Below are 21508 nucleotides of genomic sequence, written 5' to 3'. Positions count from 1 at the left end.
TACTCGGTTCTTGGTTATAATTATTTCCTCACCTGCTCCCTTAGCTATACAAAGCCAATTTGCTGCATAGGGCTTTCTCTCCTAACAGATAAAGAATTAATTTCTGTTTGTTTACTCTTGATTGCCGCTGCCGGGGGCTGAACATTCGGTTATGATGCCGAGCGTATCGTCCCTGGGCAAGACTAACTTTGCATCCCGACAGGATGTCTGAGCGTTGCTGTTTCTGAACACAGACGTGTAAGGTCTTCATGGTTAAGATTTCGGGGCGATGGCAGCACATCATAGGTTGCTCCAACAATGAATCCAATCCTAGACTCTTGCATATTCCAAAGGTCTTTCAAACTATGCTACTTTCTCTCTAGGGTGTCCCAGTGCATGAACTGTCCTCCTTATCTTGAGAAATTGCTTTGCCCCACCTTACCGCTTCCTCCTGCGGATGTTTTTGCTCCACTACCAGCTTCTTCTCCTCTAATGGAGGTTTTGTTGCACCAAGACCAAGGTCTCCACACCCCCGCTGTACGTCGCCTAGAATACCGTGCCGATTGCGCTTGCTAAAGTGCTTCTTTAGGCGTCCATTACCTCCCAGTTGGTAGAGTAGGTGCCACATGTCTTTAGAATCCGTCGACCTCAACTCCAGTCTTGCTTTCAAACATTTGAATTTGTCTAGTTAGGCTAGATAAAGGTAACTCAAGAAACCCCTTCCCCATACAATGCTACACTGCTAAGACACCTAGGGACTCCTACACTAGCTATTTCCTGATGACTTCCTGATGAAGTTAATCATTCTCTCTTATCTCTCTCTATGTTCTCTTTGTTGTGGGTATCTCATAGTGTCAATTAGGCTTGGACGGATATGGGTTTTTGAAAGGCGATAATGATATTTTTGTACAGAAGCTGCCAAAACCCAATATGTTGTGCCAATATTCATCATGAAATCTTACCGTTTGCATGCCAAGAATGACAAGTATTCAGTGTTTCCCCCAGAATTGTATTCTTGTCAGGGTGGGAAAGCTTCTGAAACAGCATTTAGACCATCATGGGACACTAAAACTCCCCAGACTAATGAAATTCTCTTAGGATTAGCAGCTCTTTAAGGCAGAGTGACCTACCACACCTATTCGATGGTAGGGAGAACTCTCGGATACATTACTGTCTTTAATGTAAATGAAGAAATAACTTACAAAAAACATTACTGAACAATTAAATGAATGAATAAAATGCACTGTCAACCCCTTCTCACATCTTAACCCCTGAATCTACTCTTTCTCTGTAAGGTTCGCGTTATACCTTCCTAAACCTTTGACAGGCTTTTCCGATATTGCTGGAATTGCCTCTTTGTCAACGTCGACCCTTTTGTCTGACAGCCTCCCCTTGAAAAATAGAGAGGCTTTTTGATTTGCATGGCTTTGCTTTCATCCGAGCTGATTCAAGCTCATCATTCAACTTGGCAAGCAGCCTATTTGGACTGGATACCTGTAGTCGTCGTTGTCACATCATCCATATGTGCCCTAATGAGTGGGAGGCAAATCCATCCCTGCCGCCGTTCCCCATTCACAACCCACTTTGATGAATGCAAAACAAATACAACTAATTTATCTCAATTCCAGTAGCCCCGGCTCTAAATTACTTCTATTCATTACATGAAACCTTATATTTAACATTGTCACAGCTTAAAGTATTAGCCTTACAGCTTGTGAATTTGACCTGCATGACAGCCGTTCAATAAGAAATCTATTCGAAGCGAGCACACCTCGTTTACATGCCCTAGACTTAATATATGAAGACATGAATTGGAAATGTCTCTCTAGAGGGTGAAAAGGGAAAGTTTAGTTGCTATGAAAAATACAGGAGGCCTGCACTCGTTCATGCAGATAAAAAAAAAAATCTCGTTTATTCAACAGACATTGTGAGCATCAGGACTTCATCAGTGTCAGTGTACGAAATGACAAGAGATAACACTCCATTCAAACAGTCCATCCTCTAATTGGGTGGCACTGTGATTGGTCACATGCAACAAAAAGAAAGCAGTAATGTCCATATATACTGTAGATCTGTACTGGAGAAGAGAACCAAAACTTTTTGTCCGGAGTCGTACTCTCTCCTTCTTTTTGACTTTGAGAAGCACCTCATCTAATCATTTTTTTGTGAGATATTTCCATTTCAAGAAATGTTCCTTGATGTCATTGGCTTTTTTCTTCAAAGCCCTGGTGGTTACCGCAGACCCTTCTCGATCTGCAGAGTTATAGGGGAGGCCTCGTTTCAAGTGCATGGGGATGAAAGCTGTTTGCATGTAGCAATGAGTTGACCGCTGTACTCTTTCTCTATAATGATGCCAGTTTGTCACCCTCTTATCCAGAAGATCGATCTTTGTCTGACTGCTGTTGCAAGTGAATGATGAGGACGGCACCCGACAGTTTGTATAATGCACAAACTCTGACAAGATTTCCTGAAGATCAGGAATATATCATCAGTATACCTGCAATGGCAAATAATTGATGCTTTATAAAGATTTTTGTAGTAGATATGGTCATACTCAAAAAGTCCCATGTACAAATTTGTCTCAGCTTTCTGTAGCCATTAATCTCTCTTAAAAAGGAAATCGTTTTTTCGAAGTGCTATTCCATGAGTTGCAAGTAAGTGACCAATCACAGCACAGCCCAATTATAGGATGGAATGTTTCATACACTGACACTGATGAAATGTCTGTTGAATAAACAAGACTTTATTTGCATGAATGAATAGCCTCCTTCACATAATAGAAGTGTGTCGTTTGCTCCCCTTTCTACTAAAGAGTAGTTGTGGAAATGAATTTGTGGTGCAATGCATTTGGGGAAATACTGTATGTAATTACTAGGCTTGATCAAGTTGATGTATGATTTAAGGATTTTAGCAATAGTTATGTCTACTTTACTGTCAAAGTGACATCACCAAATCAAATTTTTTCAACAATTTTTCAAAATCAAATAAATTACCACCCATTATTGTCAGCTGGGCTCTTATGTATGAAGGCAGTGCATGAATACAGTTAGTCAAAAGTGAGTCATCTCAGTGAGTCATTTCAAATCAAGCTGTGATGTGTTTAGCACAGTAAATACATAAATAAATATAAAAAATAAAATGAATCAGGGATTTTTCGTACAAGCAACTAAATTGGATGACTAGGCTATGTTAGATGTGTTTTTGTGTTTGTTTGTTCATAGTGCAGTGATCTATGCTAAAAGCTCAGTTCTTATGGAGTCTCTATCTGTGGCTCATTTCATTAGTTTCTGTTTGCTGAGGGAGAGATGATTGAGAATGGTGATAACACTGCACCCCTTTTCATCTGACATGCACTTCAGAGAGAAAACCTTGTTGTTTCAGCCCAGACCTGCAGCCTGATGCCCACCAGAATCCATTCAGGTCGGTTTAAAATCAGGCCTTCCCCACTAACCTACCTGACCACGAGAAATGGGGCAAAACTGCCCTTAGAGCAGCCTCTGGGGCATCCACGGATCCTAGTTTTCCTATATCGCCTCATTCTGCCTCTCCACACCGCTCTCTTTGTAAAGTGACCTTCTACTTTCCTTCAGATACCTGGGGTTGGATGTGAAATTATCACACACATTGGCTGAGTGGCATGCCGACAGCCGAACAAAGCTTGACAGGCCGAGCGCAAGCTGTGATGGGCACAGAGGATATCAGCGCTTAATTCTTTCAAGTGAGGATAGCAATTTTTTCTCAGGCTCCTCAAGAGGGCTCAACTTCCTCTACGGTTTCAAAAGAGGGGGGGAAACTGTGGGTAGGCTACCGGGCCATAATAAAGCTAATGCCTTTGTGTGATTTCAAAGCGAGCACCGGGATTCAAACACGGCACAACAAGAACTATCTCTGTTGCCATTCAAAAGAGAGAACTTCAAAGAACCTCATATCCTCTTGCCCAGCTGCACTGTGGCTGGCTGCCACAGGCCAATCTTCATAATGAGATTTTTTTTAAAAAAAAAGCTCGTTTGGGATAGACAGACCAGACAGACAAAATCAGTAGAAACACACAGCAAGCTACTGCATAGGCTCAGATAGTGTCTAAATGACTGCTAATATGATCATCACACATTATAATGACCAAGAATAGGAGGGAGTCTCTGTATGTCTAAATAGCAGTATTAGTGGTTCTCAATGGATGCAGTGGCCCAAATGTCTTTCAGTGGTTCTTGCCTTGAGATTATACCCCAATATAAAGAAAATGCACATTAGAATGAGCTTCATTAAAATTCAACTAAATGGTCTAAGAACTGTGCTTATTTTGTCCAGGTTAATGAGTGTTGAGTCATGTCCAGAATATATTAGCTGATTCTAACCCTTCCTATTAGCCCGTACAAGGTTTCATCGGAACATTAAATAACTTGCCGTGCCTCCTATTGTTGTGTCTCACTGAAGTCTGCCAGAAGTCCCAAAAGTTGAGGTTGGATCAATACAAATTACCTGAGGTTTCAGAAAAGATTTGGGAGCACCACTTTGGTACCAGAAATGTCCGTGGCGGAGAGCGATCAATAGTTGCTCTTCTGCATGAAGGCTACAAGAATGTATTAACAACCAAAGAGGGTCTGAGGCACTCGTGATAGCAAAAGTTAAAAGCCTTTATTTTACAGCGGCAGTCTGGAAAGTTAAAACTGACCGACGCATTTCAAAGCAAAATGATCTTTCGTCACAGTGAATTTGCGATCACAGCCTTGGACTACTAGCCTGGTGTCCAGCCCCTATGAATCACAGTTTTCAGCACTGCTCGAATTTGCATGGCGATTCATAAGGAATATTATGCATTATCCTTATGAATCGCCATGCAAATTCGAAGAGTGCTGAAAACTGCGATTCATAGGGGCTGGACACCAGGCTATTGGACTACAGCTTCGGATTTCAATACATTACCTCAGATTTGGTCAAATTCCACACAAAATGCAGTCATATACACTATGACAAAAACTTGTTTCAATAGGCAGCCGTCCTTACATCTTAGCAACAATGAGAACAATGAAGTCTTGTAATGTGAGCAGTCCTTACATTACTTTTGAAATGAATTTGTATTTCTGGCTTAAAGGCACCAGTCATTATCTGTAAAAACTTACCATGTGGGCATGCTGGCTACATGCCATGAGGCACATGAACACAAAAGGCCCAGAAGATTGTCAGTATTGACCTTATTCACATGGAGGCCATTGAACACTGGAAAATGGATGGAAAACATATACCTGGGAAGATTGGCATATTATATAAAACTAGCGTTACTTCAATACACAAGTGAGGACTTCAGATAGACCGAACAGTTATCAAATTAGCGAGCAGGGAAGTTAGCTATCTTACTAGTTAGTAAGCTATCTTGCTACATACACTAGACTCAGCTAGCAATAATGGACCAAATATATTGAATTTTGAACTTATATCCATCCTGTTTCTAATATGTTTTTCAATTTGTATCTGTGAAATGCTAAATGTTTATGATGTGGATTGTATGCAGTAGGACAGAGATGGGCTGTAGCGACTACAGCCCATCTTCAAGGTAGTTTCTCACCCAGAGTGTTCAAAATGGCCGCTGCGTGAATACAGTCAATTCATAGGTGTTTGCTTATAAATGTCATAAATGATTCCTTTTTCCTTTTTTTTTACTGTGTTTTGCAGTCAGCCTGGCATACAAATAGCATTTAGCGTTTGTATTGGCTATCTTCAGCTGTTACTAACATTTGCATATCTGTCTTACTGGGTGGGCTGATGCATGAAAAGACCATGCATGTGCTCTTTTCTGCTGAGTCTGGAGCTGGCTTTACGGCCTGCTCTATTCCCTGGCCACGAATCCCTAAGAAACCGGCAGTGGATGTGGTTACAAATCCATAGCACCCCGAATTCCACAGGGTGCATCCCGGCTTTCCGGCCTCCCAGCCTCGGCTGCTAGCTCAGTGTATCTAAGCTTCTTCCTTTCATATGCCTCATTTACCACGTCTTCCCATAGCGCATGGAGCTCTGCAACAAAGGTCTGCTCTCGAAATGTTCCCAGTTCTTCCTTTGTCCCTGCTTGAGAAACTGTTTTGGCTCACCTTGCTGCTTCCGCCGAGCGATATATTGACTCAACAGCCAGCCTCCTGTTTTCTAAAATGTTGCTTTGTCCCTCGCAGGTTTTGTTGTGCCAAGACCAAAGCTTTCTCAATCCTTTAGAACTTGTTCTTCGATATCCCTATGTCTAAAGTGCCAGGTGTTCTTGCTGCACTGCTTTACTCTGAGCTCACTGCAATATTCTCTAGATCTGTATTTGTTTTTATTTTGTCTATGACTGACATCCATAGCAGGCTGTAACAGAGACCATATTGTATAGACTTGTTCCCCAAATTTCAATTTAATCTAGAATGTATATTTTCATTTATGCTACTTTTCTAATTCCTTGTATGTCTGTTGTATTGTCTGTTGCTACGATACACTCACTTTTTTACCATTGTGGCTTTAGATAATGTTAGTGTCATCTCCATTCTTACTTTTGCATATTTTAATTCCTCTAGGCCCTCTTCCCATACACTGCTAACACATCGAGTCCAGCAGTCTGTAATGATTATACCGGCTGCTTCTCTCCAGACGTGCTTGATGTGACTTTCTGCTGTCTGCAGGCTCAGTCCAGCTCATTTAGCAGCACCTACTGAGACAGGGATATAGGCTATATTATATATTGGGGAAGAGTTATGGGAGCAGGTGATCCTCGTTACCCTGATGTATGGCTGCATGGTTTTACTTTCACCCTTGTCCATTTAAGCTCATCATTTAAGTCGGCAAGCAGGCAGATTTGTACAGGGAGCTGTTGTAGTCAAAGCTGTCACTTTGTCCATAAATGCCCTGACAGACGGGAGGCAAGTTCCTCCCCGCTGCCTTTCCCCACCCACAGCCCACTTTGATGCACTAATGATTGTCTCTATCAGAGGGGAATGCTAGAGGAGAGAGGGGACACCAATCCCCAGGCGCCGGCGCGCTACAAGTTGTGAAAAATATTTGCGTGTCTTATGTTTTGGACAGATTTTTGATATTCGGTCCTCTAAATTGCATGCTACCCACGGGAGGTCGCGCGGTAACGAGCCAGAAGCTTCTTTGCGCGGCGGAGGTTGCCCGGTATCTCGAGTCACCACCTGTCTAATAGCATTGCTCGTATTTGCTTTGAACCTCAGGTATTTCGGGGCTTAAGTTTAAAAAAACTTTCATCAGCAGCTATCTCGTGGGTTTATCTCCTCTACTCACGCCTTTCATTCTGGCTGTAATTGCATTTACCCCTCAGGTCCTCCTCATTCATTCTCTCTAATTAGCTCTCCTGACCTGCTAAGCATCGGCGCGACCTCTTCATCCGCTAAAGGCCTTGACTTGTGCCTCATCGCTTTGACTGTTGCCCGACTTGCAACCAGCACTAAATAGAGGAAGAGCTGTCCTATTGGGACCAAGGTAATATTTGTTGCTCTTTCAAAAGAGTTTCAAATGTAAGCTATTAAAATTGTGCCTGTATGTTAATTAATTTCAAACAATCAGTTATATTTGGTGCCATTACTGTCCAATTACTGTCCCATGTAAAGTCCAAGCAGGCCACATGTAGGTTACATCTGTTAGTTTAAACAGATGTACAGCACTTGTAATGCATTTGATTGGCCTAGAACTAATTGCCATTGGTCTGCCCTTTGCAAATGCACAAAATTAATTTGTGACTCATTGACAGAAATACTGCCACGAAAAGGCAATTGTGTCTTGTGAGAAGGAATTTCAATACAACAATGGGCCTATTTAAAGCTGACTGGGAGGCTTGTTGTAAGGAGAATTAATGTTTGAATTAATCAGCACCTAGCTTTGCGTTTCTTCCTCTGTGATTTAGTATCTGCGGGTGGAAACGGGGCAGGGAGTCATAACTCACAAATTAATCATTCATAATCATTCATCTCACTCGCCGGCTAACTGCAGCGCAACAGTAAAAAAACAGAATTTACATGCGCTGATTAGACACGGCACTATGTTAATGGCATGACCCTTTCTTCCTCAAAGTAAAGGTATAGCTCTGGGTTTTTTTTTAAGAGCTAGATCCAGCCTTAATGTGTAGCTGCCTATAGGGCCAATGTTGGCACGGGTTGCTATTGAAGCCCAGAGGATATCTCTAATGTGACTGTAATTCTCCATGGCCCCGGCGCAAATCACACTGCATGCCTCCGGGTAGCCCTGGTTTCAACGGAGGAGCATGAGGAAAAAAAATGACGTCACACCGGACCTTTTCCACCCCCCCGGAGTGCTTTGACGTCGCGTTAAATTCAATCCACGCCCCCCCAGAGGGCCGACTCTGTGATGCAACGCGATGTGCTTCTCTTCTCTTCTGGTATTGCTCTCATCTTTCACGTCGGCGCGTCTCGCTGACACTCGCCACAAGCTGCGTTTTAATGGGGCGGCTGCACGGAGGAGAGCGGCGGCGGCGGACCTGCACCGGCCCGAGGTTAAACGGGAGGCTGATGGTGAGCGCGGGGGCCTGCACCAGCACCAGCACCAGCAGCCAGAATAAAAAGCTTTGCCCTTTAAAATAAACGTAAGATTTCCTTAGAAAAAAATGAGTTCCACCAATTCAACCCTAGTCCTGTACTTAGGATGTATTATAAGGACTCTTGTTTTTGTTTTTTTCATTCTGTCTCCATCTTTGGTGCTCAGCGCTCATTGCTGTGGTGTTTCTGCACTGCACTTCCCAGAGATCACCTGTCAATCAAACAGTGTGTCCAATACTGTGACGTCTCTGCAAGCGGGGTTGGAGTCTGTTACCCACTTTTTCACAGTAAAAAAAAAAAAACACTCAGAGTGCGCTTGGAGGTGGCAGGAGTGACAAGATGCCGTTTGGCAACGACACAAAGTCTCCTGCAACATTTTCCCGTTCCTCTGCCGCCACCGGAGAGGATTTTTGGCTGAGTGCGATGCACGGCTCATTTAAGGAAACTTCTGTCTTGTTTGGTAGAGAGCGCACTGCAGCGCTTTTCGAGGTGGGGCTCTCCATCATTCACGCCAGCTTCCAGGATCTCAATTACCCTAATACGAATTTGTCGGCTTCTACCCAACTGACTGCGCCACCCACACCACCGATCAATATCGTTAGCCCTAATTATTTCACAAAGGAACTATTAATCATTGTATTTTAGAGAGGATTTTGCTTTTAATTTGAGTTAAGTTAATAAATAACTTTAGTGATTATATTAAAAGTTGATTATAAGTAATTGGTAATGGAGTGTTCTACTACTTGTGCCCATTCCTAATAAGGACGTCCGCTTTTGATGACATTTTAAGATGCCAGACCATAAAGAAGTGACTATTAAGGAAATACACTTTCTTGTGTTTTTCTACTTATAGTCATTAGAAGGGCAATGAGTGAAATTATCTCCCGTCATGCAAATGAAAAGAAGGCTGCAGCGCTTTCTTTTGTTGGACGGTCAGAGGAGAATTCGTTCAGCTGCATCACCGCAGCGCAGCAGCTGCCACATTACAACACGGCCATCAAAGCAATGGGCTAACTACACATTTACAACAACTCCTCTCTGTAGCTCTTCTTTGATGTTCACCTGGATCCCCAGCTGCGCGGCGGTCTCCGCAGGCCAGCTTAATTAGCCGCAGACCTTTCTCGAGAGCCGCTGCACCAAAATCCGATATTTTTTTCATTGATTTTTCCAAGTTGCTATGAAGCATGCATTAAAGTAGCATGAGTGACAGGACAGCGCGTTGTAGCAGAACTGGGGCAGTTTTGAAAAAAAAATCAGTCACTTATGACTTATGTAGCTCAATAATATATTAAATAAATAAAATGAAAAGTATATTTTGAAATAAGTTTTGAATTAAAAATTTTTTTTTATTTTTTTATGTAATTCCAGGTGGGGCAGTGACTTCTATTGAGCCAGCCACTACTGCTACAGATGGCATTCTTTCATATGATGCTCGGGAAATTATTAATTTGGGGTGCAAGACCCTGAGCATGAACACCCAAGCACCGCGGCTCATGCGCTACCAAACAATCCCTCAGTATTTTTTATTCACTTTCAGCTTCGGCACAGTATATTTACTGCAATCAACGACGGCCCAAGTTTTAATCACAGGCTTAACATGAAGCGAGTAACACAGTGTTTCTCCTCCAGATCGCCAAGCAGCGGGCTTGTCTACATATGAATTACAGAATGTTAGCCGCGTGTATGAGCACCGATTATTAAAGCACTGATTCGCAGATCCTCCTCATCTAACAGAAATATGGCCTGAGGAAAGGAGACAGTAATGGATTCATGTGACGTTTTCTCTCCATTGTTTACAGCGGCCCCCTCTCTCAGTGAAGAGGAAACTGCAATGAAAGTAATAAAAGCCCATTGGTGGGACTTTGATCTCGTCTTCATAGAGCCACAGCAGCAGCCTGAATATTCCCTGTGTGCTTTCACACACCAAAGACAGAAATTCTTTTCACCGTTACCATGATAGCATCAAGCGCTGTCTGAACAAGAAGCTTTCTATTGGAGTGGGATGCCGAATTAACATTTCCTTTTATCATTATCAGACGGGTCAGCGGCGAGGACAGCTGAGCAGGTATGTTAAGAACTGTTTTCAATACAGCGTTTGCCCTTAATGAGAATACCCCGATATGAGCTTTGGTTCGCACTGTGCATATGTGCTGTGTAGAAGTTGTCACCTTCGCTAAGTGTCAGGTTCTAATTGGCCACGTTTCACAAGCTTGGAGGCTATTTAGGCTCTGTTCACACTGCAGCCGAGAGTGTCCCAATTCAGATTTTTTCCCCCTCACATGTGGCTCGGATCTGAGGTTTTCTAATCAGCGTGAACAGCAAAAAGCTGCATGCAGTCGCGTTTTTCCTTTTCCCCTGGACCACATGATATGCCGTACAAAATCAGATCCTGAGCCATGCGACCTACATGAGAATTATATTTGAATGCTCAAAGTAGAATTTCTCAGCAGTGACATGACAATAAGTAAACCTGAGACGACTGTCATACGTTTGGCGCCGTTGGCATGGAGGACAACGAGACACAGCAACGGAAAGAAAGCCAAATAGCTGACTTATAGCTTCCATTCAAGTCAAAACTTGAAGGTAAATACTGTAATCGAAATGTGTTCGAAGCAAGCAGGAGAAGCACAAAGTACAAATACAAAAACAGATGTGACGTGTTTTGTTATTGTTACTCTGCAGAAGCCTTTCTTTTTGACATCTGTCAGTTCATATTGGTATCAGATATGGATTACATCCTAAAAAAGATATGAACAGTCAACCAGAAAATCAGGTATGAGCAGCAATTTGGAATTGAGCATGAAGGCCTGCAGTGTGAACGCAGCTTAATACATTATGATCACAGATAGGTTAAAAGTATATGTGTATTTGTAGTGTAAATAATTTTGATTCGAAGGTAAAAGTTGAAATACTGGAACTGCAATTTTAGGGGTATGATTAAGATTTATTTCCTTTTGAAAATATACCCATAAATTTGTCATATGAAAACATTTATACAACCTTGAACATTTTTATCACAACAGGATCACACATGTTGACACCCACTTCCCTGCATTACAAAGAATTGCCCTTAATTTTGATTTACTTTTTTTTTTCTAAACATTTAAAACATTTTTAACCAAAAAAAAAAAAAAAAACTTAACAAATACAAGATTCCACCACAACTTTCAAATGCCATCTAGTAAATACCCAGAATCCCGTGGTGCCCTGGGGGAGAATCTGGACACGCTAGCTTGAAGTGCTGCGTTCAAAGAAAAATGAGAGAAGGGGGAAATTCAAGCCATAAATCTGTGAAGCTCAACTTTGTCCCGTCCCAAGGAGGGCACCAGCCACTAAATCTTTACCATTGTGTCTGGCCACCGACCGACTTTTTTATGTCATATCAAGGGATTTGGTTGGCAGGAAAATCTGCCCTTGATTTATAATGTTATAAAAAATGGGTTTAACATGCCATTTCTATAGCTGGAAGCTTTTTCAGATTATCTTGACCGCCACTATTTCTTAGGAAGAGTGCCTAGTGTTGTTGGAAGGTGTGTTCTATGGTAAAGACAATTCACATTGTAAATACTGGGTGTACAACTTTTCCTTGAGTTTAGAAAAATCCCTACCTAATTTTTGGATTCATTCCAAAGGGGACAATGACCTATTTGAAAATTTATGCAGCATTTCTCTTGAATATTGTAATTATGATTTTGCATACAAACATAGATAATACTCTATTTTACTCAACAGTGACAATACTGTTGTTACAATGACCAAACAAAAACAAAGGCCTGGAAAACAGCTTTGGACCCTATTATCCTTTTTAATTGCCCCGTCTAACAAGAAAGGCAATGCGTGCACATGCACAAAGAAACGCACGAATGCAACATGCGCACACCAACACGCACGCACGCACACACTCCCCACACATACGCGCAAACATACACGCACACACCTTTCATACTGCAGCTAAGATGGGTGTTAGACAATTTAGTCCTGACATGTAGCAGCGATGATAGCGCCACTGCCACCCCAAGATGTCCCCTGTCACTCCCAGCGACTCTTTGCTTCACCTCGATGTCACGGTGAGTCGACAACATCATTACTCATCACATCACCACTGAAACACATGCCTAGTGCAGCACTATATCACTCCCATATTGATATGTCGGTTATAGAATTATATTCAGTGTACTGTATGAGAACATTATTTCATATAAACACGTCCACAGTTTCATATATCACTTTTATATTCACATGTCCACTTTGTCACTAGATCACCTTCATATCAACACCCACTATATTGGTACATCACTTTCGTTTTTTCACAAATCCACTGTGCCATAGAAAAGATTTATTTTCGGCTGATATGTGTGCACTGTGTTGTTGATGGTGCTGTTTGTCTGCGTTGGTCCGCGTTGCCGTTTCAAATCATCTTCATGTTGACCCGTCGCGGGCCACTCGTTTCCGTCGCCTCAGCCGCTGTCCCGTTGGATTTGCGCGGGACGTACTCGATGTCAAAGTTGCTCTTATGGCGCCCTTTCCCTCGGCTCCAGGCAAATAGAAGCAGGAAGCAGAAGATGACCACACCTAGGAAGGACAGGCAGCCCATGGCCGTAGATATGATGATAGTCTTTAAGTCTATGGGGACTGTCATGTTATACAGTACCGTCCCATTCCCCCAGGTGCTGTTAGAGTCTGTCAGATAGTTTGAGCTCCTGTTGCTATAGAGAGATCTGTCGCCAATGCCCAATCCCTTCACAGCTAAAGATGCCGACAGGCTAGCGTTGCCAGCAGCGTTACTGGCAATACACGAGTACACCCCGCTGTCATGCAACTCTGCCGCTTTGATCTCCAGGGTGCCGTCTGCTTGGACTTCCACCCTACCACTGCTCTTAGCTGTGATGTAGCGTCTATGAGGCGTAACCCAGACCACGGAGGGCCGAGGCGCTCCCTCTGCCATGCAGATCAAGCGGGCGGGCTGCCCCTCGTCGGCCATCAGCAGCTGTGTGATGTTGGGTCCAATCCGTGGCTTGGTGCAGGTCATGTACCTGGACACCAGAGGCTCCTTGAGGTCACGGAGGGGTTTCCCCTGGAGGCGCTCAGGGGCGCTGCACTCAGGCTGGACATCTAGGAACTGCAGAGAGGAGGGCTTGTTGTCATTCAGCAGCCAAATCAAACGACAGTCGCACACCAACGGGTTACCACCCAGGTAAAGCCTCTGAAGGCTGTCTGGTGAAGCAAACACTCCCCTCTCCAGAGAGTCCAGGCGGTTCTGTGACACATCCAGTAGTTGCAAAGCTTTGAGACCGACAAACGCAAAGGGCTCAATAGAAACCAGCTGTGCCCCTTGCAGGTGCAGTTCCCGCAGGTGTGGAAGCTGGCCCAGCTCTCCCTGCTGGATGTGCTGGATGCGGCAGTAGGACAAGTTGAGATGCGTGAGGTAGGGCAGGTTGCGCAATGCTGGACCAGGGAAGGCAGACAGGTTAGTGTTGGTTATGAACAACGTGGTGAGGTTGAGGCCATGCAGTGAGAGGGGCGGCACTGTGTCTAGCCACGGCCAATAATCAATCTCTAGCCGGCGGAGGCGCGCTAGCCTCTTGAAGGAGTACGGCTTGAGAAAACCAATGCTCAGGTGGCGCATGCGCAGTTCAACCAGGCTGTGCAGATGTGCCAGGGCATCGGTAGGGACCACGGTCAGGTTGGAACGTTCCAGGGTCAGACTGCGGAGTCCAAGCAATCCTGTGAAGGCCCGCTGAGAGATGAAAACCAGCTCGTTGTCACCCACCTCTAGGGAGCTCAGCCTGCGCAGATCTTGGAAGCCGTGATCCAGAAGAACGACCAGACGGTTGTGGCTGAGATCAAGGCGGGTGAGGTTGGTCAGGCCTGACAGCACGCCGGCAGGGACCAGCTGGAGCAAGTTGCTGCGGAAGGTGAGGGAGCGCAGAGCAAGCTGAGAGCGAAAGGAGCCGGGCTCTACCACATTGATGAGATTGTCGCTGAGATCCAGGTCTTCCAGCTGCTGGAAGGAAGAGAAGTTGTCTGGCGTGATGCTCCGTAGCTTGTTCTTGCTGAGGTCCAGGACGCGGGTCTCGATGGGGATGCCTTCAGGGATGGTGGGCAGGCGCTTGCGGTGGCAGCTGACCGACTTGCTCTGGGCAGAGCAGTCACATCGGGCGGGGCAGCACAGAGCCGAGCTGGCCAGGAGGAGCAGCAAGGCTCCGCCCAGGAAGAGGTGGCAGTGGTGCAAGTCTGGGTGTCGCATGACTCTTTTACCCACGTTGCCCTCCGTCATGGCACAGCTTCTTATCCATGAAGACCACCATCACGATCAAGCCCTGCAAGACACAAAATACAAGGAGCAATGTGTTAGAATACTCAATATTTTCTCTACTGAAATTGCTCTTCTTGTTATAAATAATGTTTTCATCACCTGTGTGGCCCCTTGCCTTTTTACATCTCCATCCTTTTACACTTTCTCTCTCCTTAACCTATTAACTCTTTTCTCCCTTAATGAACTGTCCCTTTGCCTTTGCCTGGCAACTTGGATATAATGGAATTAAACTCACAGCACGGCACAGCACAGCAAGAGATATCAGCCGCTGCAAAATGTGAGTGTACATCATGGTGTTAGCACAAAGGGTGGAAGGCTAACAGGGGATGTTTTACGAGGATGGAAGACATTATTTTAGGCCCATGGCGAGGAATGACCCTCATTAGAGTGCAGTGAGGCTAAATGCCCAAGTGGATTTGTTGTTGTGTGCATGCGTGTGTGTGTGGTTGGGGGGTGGGGGGTGGGGGGTAAAAACAGGGTCGGGAGGGGTAGGATGCAGAGTGAGAACCACACCTTTCCACATCTTGGAAAGGAAGACGCCTTGACAGAAAAACAACTGACACCAAACCACAGGTTGTTGATCTGACAGATGGCTATGTAGACAGAAAGGCCAACCATAATTGCCTCATTACCAATAGTATCTGCAGTCTCCTCATGGCTATCTTTGCCAATTAGGTATGCGATACACAAAACACACCTGTGAGCAGTGGACATTTTAATGCATTTTCATAAAGGCTGTGAGACATAGAAATATGAAAGCATTCTTTAAAAAAAAAGGTTTCAACTGGTTGCAGTACACTCACTGACAAACAAATGTAAAATCCTGACAAGGTAAGCAGATGATGAGCACATAGACAGGCATATACCATACTTTGATAGTCAAGTGAGTGACATATTCAGAAAATAGCCTAGATGAGGCAAGAGCCACAGCGCGCACAGACACTCTCTCTCTCTCTCTCTTTCTCTCTTACACACAGAGCACTCACCCCTCCACCACACTCACCAGCGGCACTGTTCGCATCTCCATATCTCCCCCTTCCTCTCTATCTGCGGTTCTTCCTATCCGCTCTTATCTCTCCGTTCTCCTGTTCGCACATCTTCCACCTAACTCCTTTTCTCTCCGCGGTCCTCGCCGGCCTGGCAAAATCCCCAATTCGTTCATCATTCCCTGCAGGCTGGGTTTTTATCGATCGTAGCGCAGACACATCAGATGCCAGGAATGTAGCCTTTAACAAAGAGCAGGCCGTTGCCACAGCAACTACAAACCCTCACTCCCATCCGCTCTATGTAGTCTGCCAATCAAATTAATGAAAAAAAGGGAGGAAAAGGAGTGAGCAAGGTGAATTTTTTTTTTTTTATATTCCTTTGGTCCTCGCATCGAGAGAACGCGCAAATTGAATATATTTCAGGAAATCCGGCTTCATTGGCGTAGCGGAGCCTAGTTTAAGGTGTTTCCCAGCTGTCATTCTGACTGCCTTGCTATTTGTCGGCCTGTCTCATTGCCCATCCATCTGCTGCTCTGTTAAGTATCTCTGTCTATCTTATTATCTGTCCACAAGCCTGCTTCTGTCTTTCTGTATTTATCAGTCTGCCTTTACCCGACAGCCTCTGTTCCTCCCCGCTTGTCTGTTTAATAATTACAGTTGAGTTGTCTGTTGCTGCAGTCTGTAACCAATCTGGTGGTCTATCTGTGAGTGGTGGGTCGGTCGGACAGTCCTCCGATGGCTATGCAGTATTCACAGAAACTTGGAAGGCAGCAGGTGCAATACAGGCTTACAAACTCAGCTCATTTAGCTCATAGGACTGCCATTGTTGTGCTACCTGTTGGACTGTTTTTTTTAGTTTAACATAAAAAGGAAGAACAAATTCAGCTACTCTAAAAATAAACGTCTTTATTGTACCAAAATCCATCGGCCTTCAAGCGTACCTGCATTTTTCTTCCCTTGTAGCTTTTTCTAGTTCATGCACCTTGGTTGTGAGGCAAGGTAGCAACAGTTTTGTTTTTGCTTGTCCCTACTTTAACATACCATAACTAACAAGAAAAGAATTAGAGTGACCATACAGAAAAAGGTGATAGGATATTGTGATTGTTCCTACAGAGAAGAATTAAATGTCCCACCCACAAGTATGAAAGCATATTTCTTATTATGCATTATGTCTTATCTTTTAACAAGTCTTGGAGTAAGTAAAGCATCTTTTCTGCAGTTGTCTGTATTTCTGACCCAAGTTTAGAGCTAAAGTATTACTTAAAAAAAACCCTTGGAATCTGAAATGATATCTAATCAAAATCTGTCCTGAAGCAGGTCGTGCGAGCAGAAGTGGAAAAAAATAAATAAATAAAAGAAGATTCCCCACAGTCAGTAAATCATCTTCATGGAATGAAATACTGATACCATTTCAGAATCTGTAGGATGCCCGGTGTATAAGCTTGAAAAATGGTGTAGCTTTGATACTCCTGAAGACCAGGAGGACTCTGTTTGATGTCCCAATCCTCATATGGAAAATGGAGGCCACTGTCATCCAACTGCTTTCTTGTTTTCATTTATTTGCCTTAAGACATGTTTACCCCCCATAAAATGATTGCATCGATTGTTGATAGGACAGTACATACGTTTTTTAAGAATATGTGGTTAGGCAAAAATATGCTAGAAAAGGAGCAGATGCAGCATGTAGTATTTTGCCATCAATAAATCATTACCACATTAATTTTGAGATATTAGTAGGATAATAAACAGCATCATCACTGAGAAGACTAGCAGCCTCTACTGTCTTCTACACTGCATTTTACACTGAATCTGCTGGATTTTGTGATTTCTGGCAATGGCAGATGGTGGAAGGAGTGAAAGGCCGATGGAAAAATCTCTTCCAACATGTTGATCCTCTTCAGTAAAGACACCAGGGAGGGGGAGGGGGAGGGGGAAAGGAAGCAACAGGGTTTATGGGAAATGTGGTCTGAATTGTGAGAAACACCAGCACTAACAATGCCACTAGTGTGAGATGGAGGCTACCAATCTTCTCAACCATGATCTAATTTGTTTACAATGATTATACCAAGGTATCTCAATTAATCTGACAGTGATTTATAGATGCAACATGTATCACCTTTAAAATAATGGATTTATTGACATGTACAGTTGCTAATGGCACACTACAGACTGGTGCTGTAATGGGGGGAGTGGATGTGGAAACAAGCCCCTCCTAGAGGCCTATTTGTATACAGACGAGCCTCTGACAAGCGGGCCTGATCCGGCCTGCCCTGGCTGGCACACATACTGTGGTAGCCATTTCTTAACTCCCTTTGAGCGCAGCCATATTTTTAGAAACAGTTGGAGCCAAGCGTGTCACGGGCAAGAGAGAAAACCTACAAGTATCCCACAGAATTCTGGGTAAATGGTAATGGCGAGGGGGGGTCACTGAGAAGGGCAGCCTACAGGGCGGAGCGTTTTGGGATTTGGTTCTGAATTGGATTAGAGTCACAGCGAAACTGTAGAAAATCTGACAGGCAAAAAGGAGCTGTAGGGAGATGCATGAGTCATGGCGAGAGTGAGAGAGAGACGGAGAGAGGGGAGAGGGCGAATAAGTGAGCGGAGTAGAAGATAAACGGGAAATATATGAAGGAATGGGGAAAGTCATGCTTGCGAGATTAGATAAAACCCTTGTTTGCTTGTTGCGTCGACGGCGGTTTCTAATGTGATTTCTAGCGAGTAATGCTGGAGAACGTGATTACAGCTCGTCCCGGAGGTCTCCGTAATACTCCAGCAGTACTCCAAATTGCGCACGTGTTGATTCTGATCTGCGGGCCGATCTGTCAAGACACGCGCTGTAAAATTCCCGCTTATTATCCTCTGTACCCGCTCGTTTCCAAAGCTGTGGCTTTTGACAGAAGCTGTGCGAACGTATTTAAAAGACACCGAGGAGGACTTAATTGGTTCATACCAATTAATGTTTAAAACTACTCTAAATTATTGATTTCCACATAATTATTTCTGAATTAATAATGAATTTTATTGACAGAACTTCACTTCACTTTGCCTTAGGGTGTCCATTAAATTAGTGCTCTGTGCTGTCTCTTTGTGCCAGTATGAGTACCATCTGCAATGCTGCATCTATGAGCTATAATGTTAATAGCAAACTGTATTTTCAGTTAATACAGGTTAGTGAAGATCAATTACGTACTCGTTATGTAGAGTCATATAGCATAGCAGAGAATGCATGGGTCATTTTTTAGGTTACGCTCTGCACTGTAATCAAATTCGCTAATTACCTCTGACAGTAGAAATCCACAATCCTCTTCCCGCAGCCTTGCTACAAGAAGCTCGGAATTAATTTACATCACTGCAATTATTTTGCACCCAGCCTTCTGGAAAGAATCATCTTTTTTTTTTTTTTTTTGCCTCAGCATAAATCTTCTTATTCGGGTGACCCCCGCCGCAACCTCTGCAAAGCATTTTAATACACACTTGATAGTTGTTGGCTCAATGTTTTTTTTTTTCAAAACCAAACGCTTTCTATTTCTTTCGAGCTTTCACTTGTCACTTTTGATCACCGGAGTCATATAGTGGAGTTGAGTATTCATTCTGCAGTTTTCCCTGGGAATCTCACACACTGAGGCCCGAGGCCCGCCTGTTCTGCTTTGTTCATCTGCTGATATAATGGCGGCATGAATAATGGAATTATTTCACATGAGGGAGTTCACATGTAGATGATTAGTGCTGCAGTATGAGCAAAAAATCCCATAACATATCTCGCATGATAACATCTATTTGCTTGGCTGACCTGGAAAGACACCTCAGCCAACCCAATGATCGTTTTTGCATCCGCCTAATTAATGCATAAACAAATGTGCGTGCGGCTTAGTGAACTGTGTGCTTTTACTAAGCGTTAAGAGTGATTTACCTGCCATTTGATGTTAATTCACAAAGGGAACCAGTTGTGATGCCATACACTGAATGCACAAAATATTAGGGTCAGTTTTTTAGTCCACTGATGAGGTGAATCCAGGTAAAAGCCATTATCCCTTATTGATTTCTCTCATTAAATCTACACCAGTCACAAAGGTAGAGATGTAGAGAACAGAAGCAGATGAGTTAGGAGAAGGATTTAAGCTTTGAGACAATATCAGGAACTCTGCAACCCAATATGAGGAAGATGTCCCGACTGTTTTGCACATTCAGTGTCGACAGAACTTAGCTTATTTGTAATGCACAGAATATTCACAACAACAAATACTTAGCAAGCCAAATGCATTTTCCGTTCCAGCATCTGTGGCATTCTGCACACCCACTGCCCAACCCGCCGAGTGCAAAATGTCAACGGAGTTATCAGGAGCCTGTTGGGGATTCGGAAGTTGAACCGCGCTCTCCTGGGCTAATTAGCGCCTGTGCATTCAAACTTCGCCAATTAAACAGCTCCTTTCTGCACCACTGGCCATGCCTTTCCTCTGAAGCGGTGCCTTGTTGAGCCATCAACAGTGTATCCTGTCTTCCGCCATGTGGCTCGCCGTACGTCTGCCGCGCCGCGGGGCTAACGAGGGATGTTGCTTTCCCCTGCAGTCCCTGGATTTAGACATGCCTAGTTAATACTTAAGTCTGTGTTTGTTCATACTGATAGACAGCGGGGAAGGAGGGTGCCCCTACACTGCAGTCTCCTGAACTGAAACCAACACAGTCTCGTAGAGTTTCGTGAAATGAGCACAAAGTCGTACACGCAGATTACGCGTGTGAAGATTACGTTCCTCCACCATGACTTGGATTCTGTGACAATAACACAAACTGGATTATGTGACAACACCATGAATTGGACATTTTCTCGTGTTTGTGAAAGGTTTGGCTTTTCACGAACGACGAGACAGTTAAAGAGTAACTGAACCCCAAACCCAAATCTGTGGTGAAGCCTGACATCTAATGGTGAAAAGTAGGGTACTGCACTGGCCATCTGCTATTGGCTGGTCTTTGTGCCAGGTGATGTCACCCTCTATAGAGTGCAACAGGTGGTGACATCACCTGGCACAAAGAGCAACCAATAGCAGAAGGCCAGTTCAGTACCCTACTTTTCAGATTTGGGTTTGGGGTTTAGTTACTCTTTAAGTTTAGGCAAGTAAAACAACTTTTGGTAAGGTTAGGGAAAGGCTTTGGTCATGGTTAAGTAAATACTTGACCCTGTAGAAAACATCTTGGCATGAGTTGGGAATTGAACCCAGGTAGTTGGAAGTTGAAGGTAAACTTATTCACGCCTCCTGACCACAACACCCTTACTTCCGCCTTGCTACTTGTATGTCAGACTACTTCTTGTTTCTAGTCGTGCCTCCTTCATGTAACCCTCATGCACGGAGCACGTATTTGCATTTGAAGCCATGGTGTTCATTTCAGGAAATCAGGCTCACCGAAACACAAAGGCGCTCTATGAAAGACTTCCAATATGGAAGACTGTTGTTATCTCACTAATTGTGTCGTCTTCTGTGTATCGCTATTCACACTATATTGTACATCATCCTCCTTGCCACTTTATATTCTACCTCAGTAGTATTCTTGTTGAAGGACAGCCACGCAGTAATCATATTGTGTAAAATGCATGCTTGGAGAGATGCTATTTCTTCATTTCAATGGCTGCTTAGGTTTCCAGTAAAAGGAATAATCAGATTTTCCATGGCGTGTCGACCAGCATTACATTTCCCAACCAGTCT

General features: G+C 43.8%; 1 protein-coding gene across 1 annotated transcript; it reads right to left on the bottom strand.

Annotated features, from left to right (window-relative positions):
* Positions 1 to 12918: 12918 nt before the first annotated feature.
* Positions 12919 to 14787, bottom strand: LOC139640940 (leucine-rich repeat and immunoglobulin-like domain-containing nogo receptor-interacting protein 2). The gene has a single exon (XM_071515143.1). It carries the CDS (start codon positions 14785 to 14787, stop codon positions 12919 to 12921), a length of 1869 nt encoding a protein of 622 aa, XP_071371244.1.
* Between the last annotated feature and the right edge of the window lie 6721 nt (positions 14788 to 21508).

Source organism: Centroberyx affinis, unplaced genomic scaffold (genome assembly GCF_046629955.1).
Source record: "Centroberyx affinis isolate AG114_WGS23_722 - 3 ecotype Tasmania unplaced genomic scaffold, CSIRO-AGI_Caff_v1 ptg000313l_1, whole genome shotgun sequence".
Classification (NCBI taxonomy): domain Eukaryota; kingdom Metazoa; phylum Chordata; class Actinopteri; order Beryciformes; family Berycidae; genus Centroberyx; species Centroberyx affinis.
Note: the sequence above shows the minus strand (reverse complement) of the source record. Positions and strands in the feature narration are given on the sequence as shown.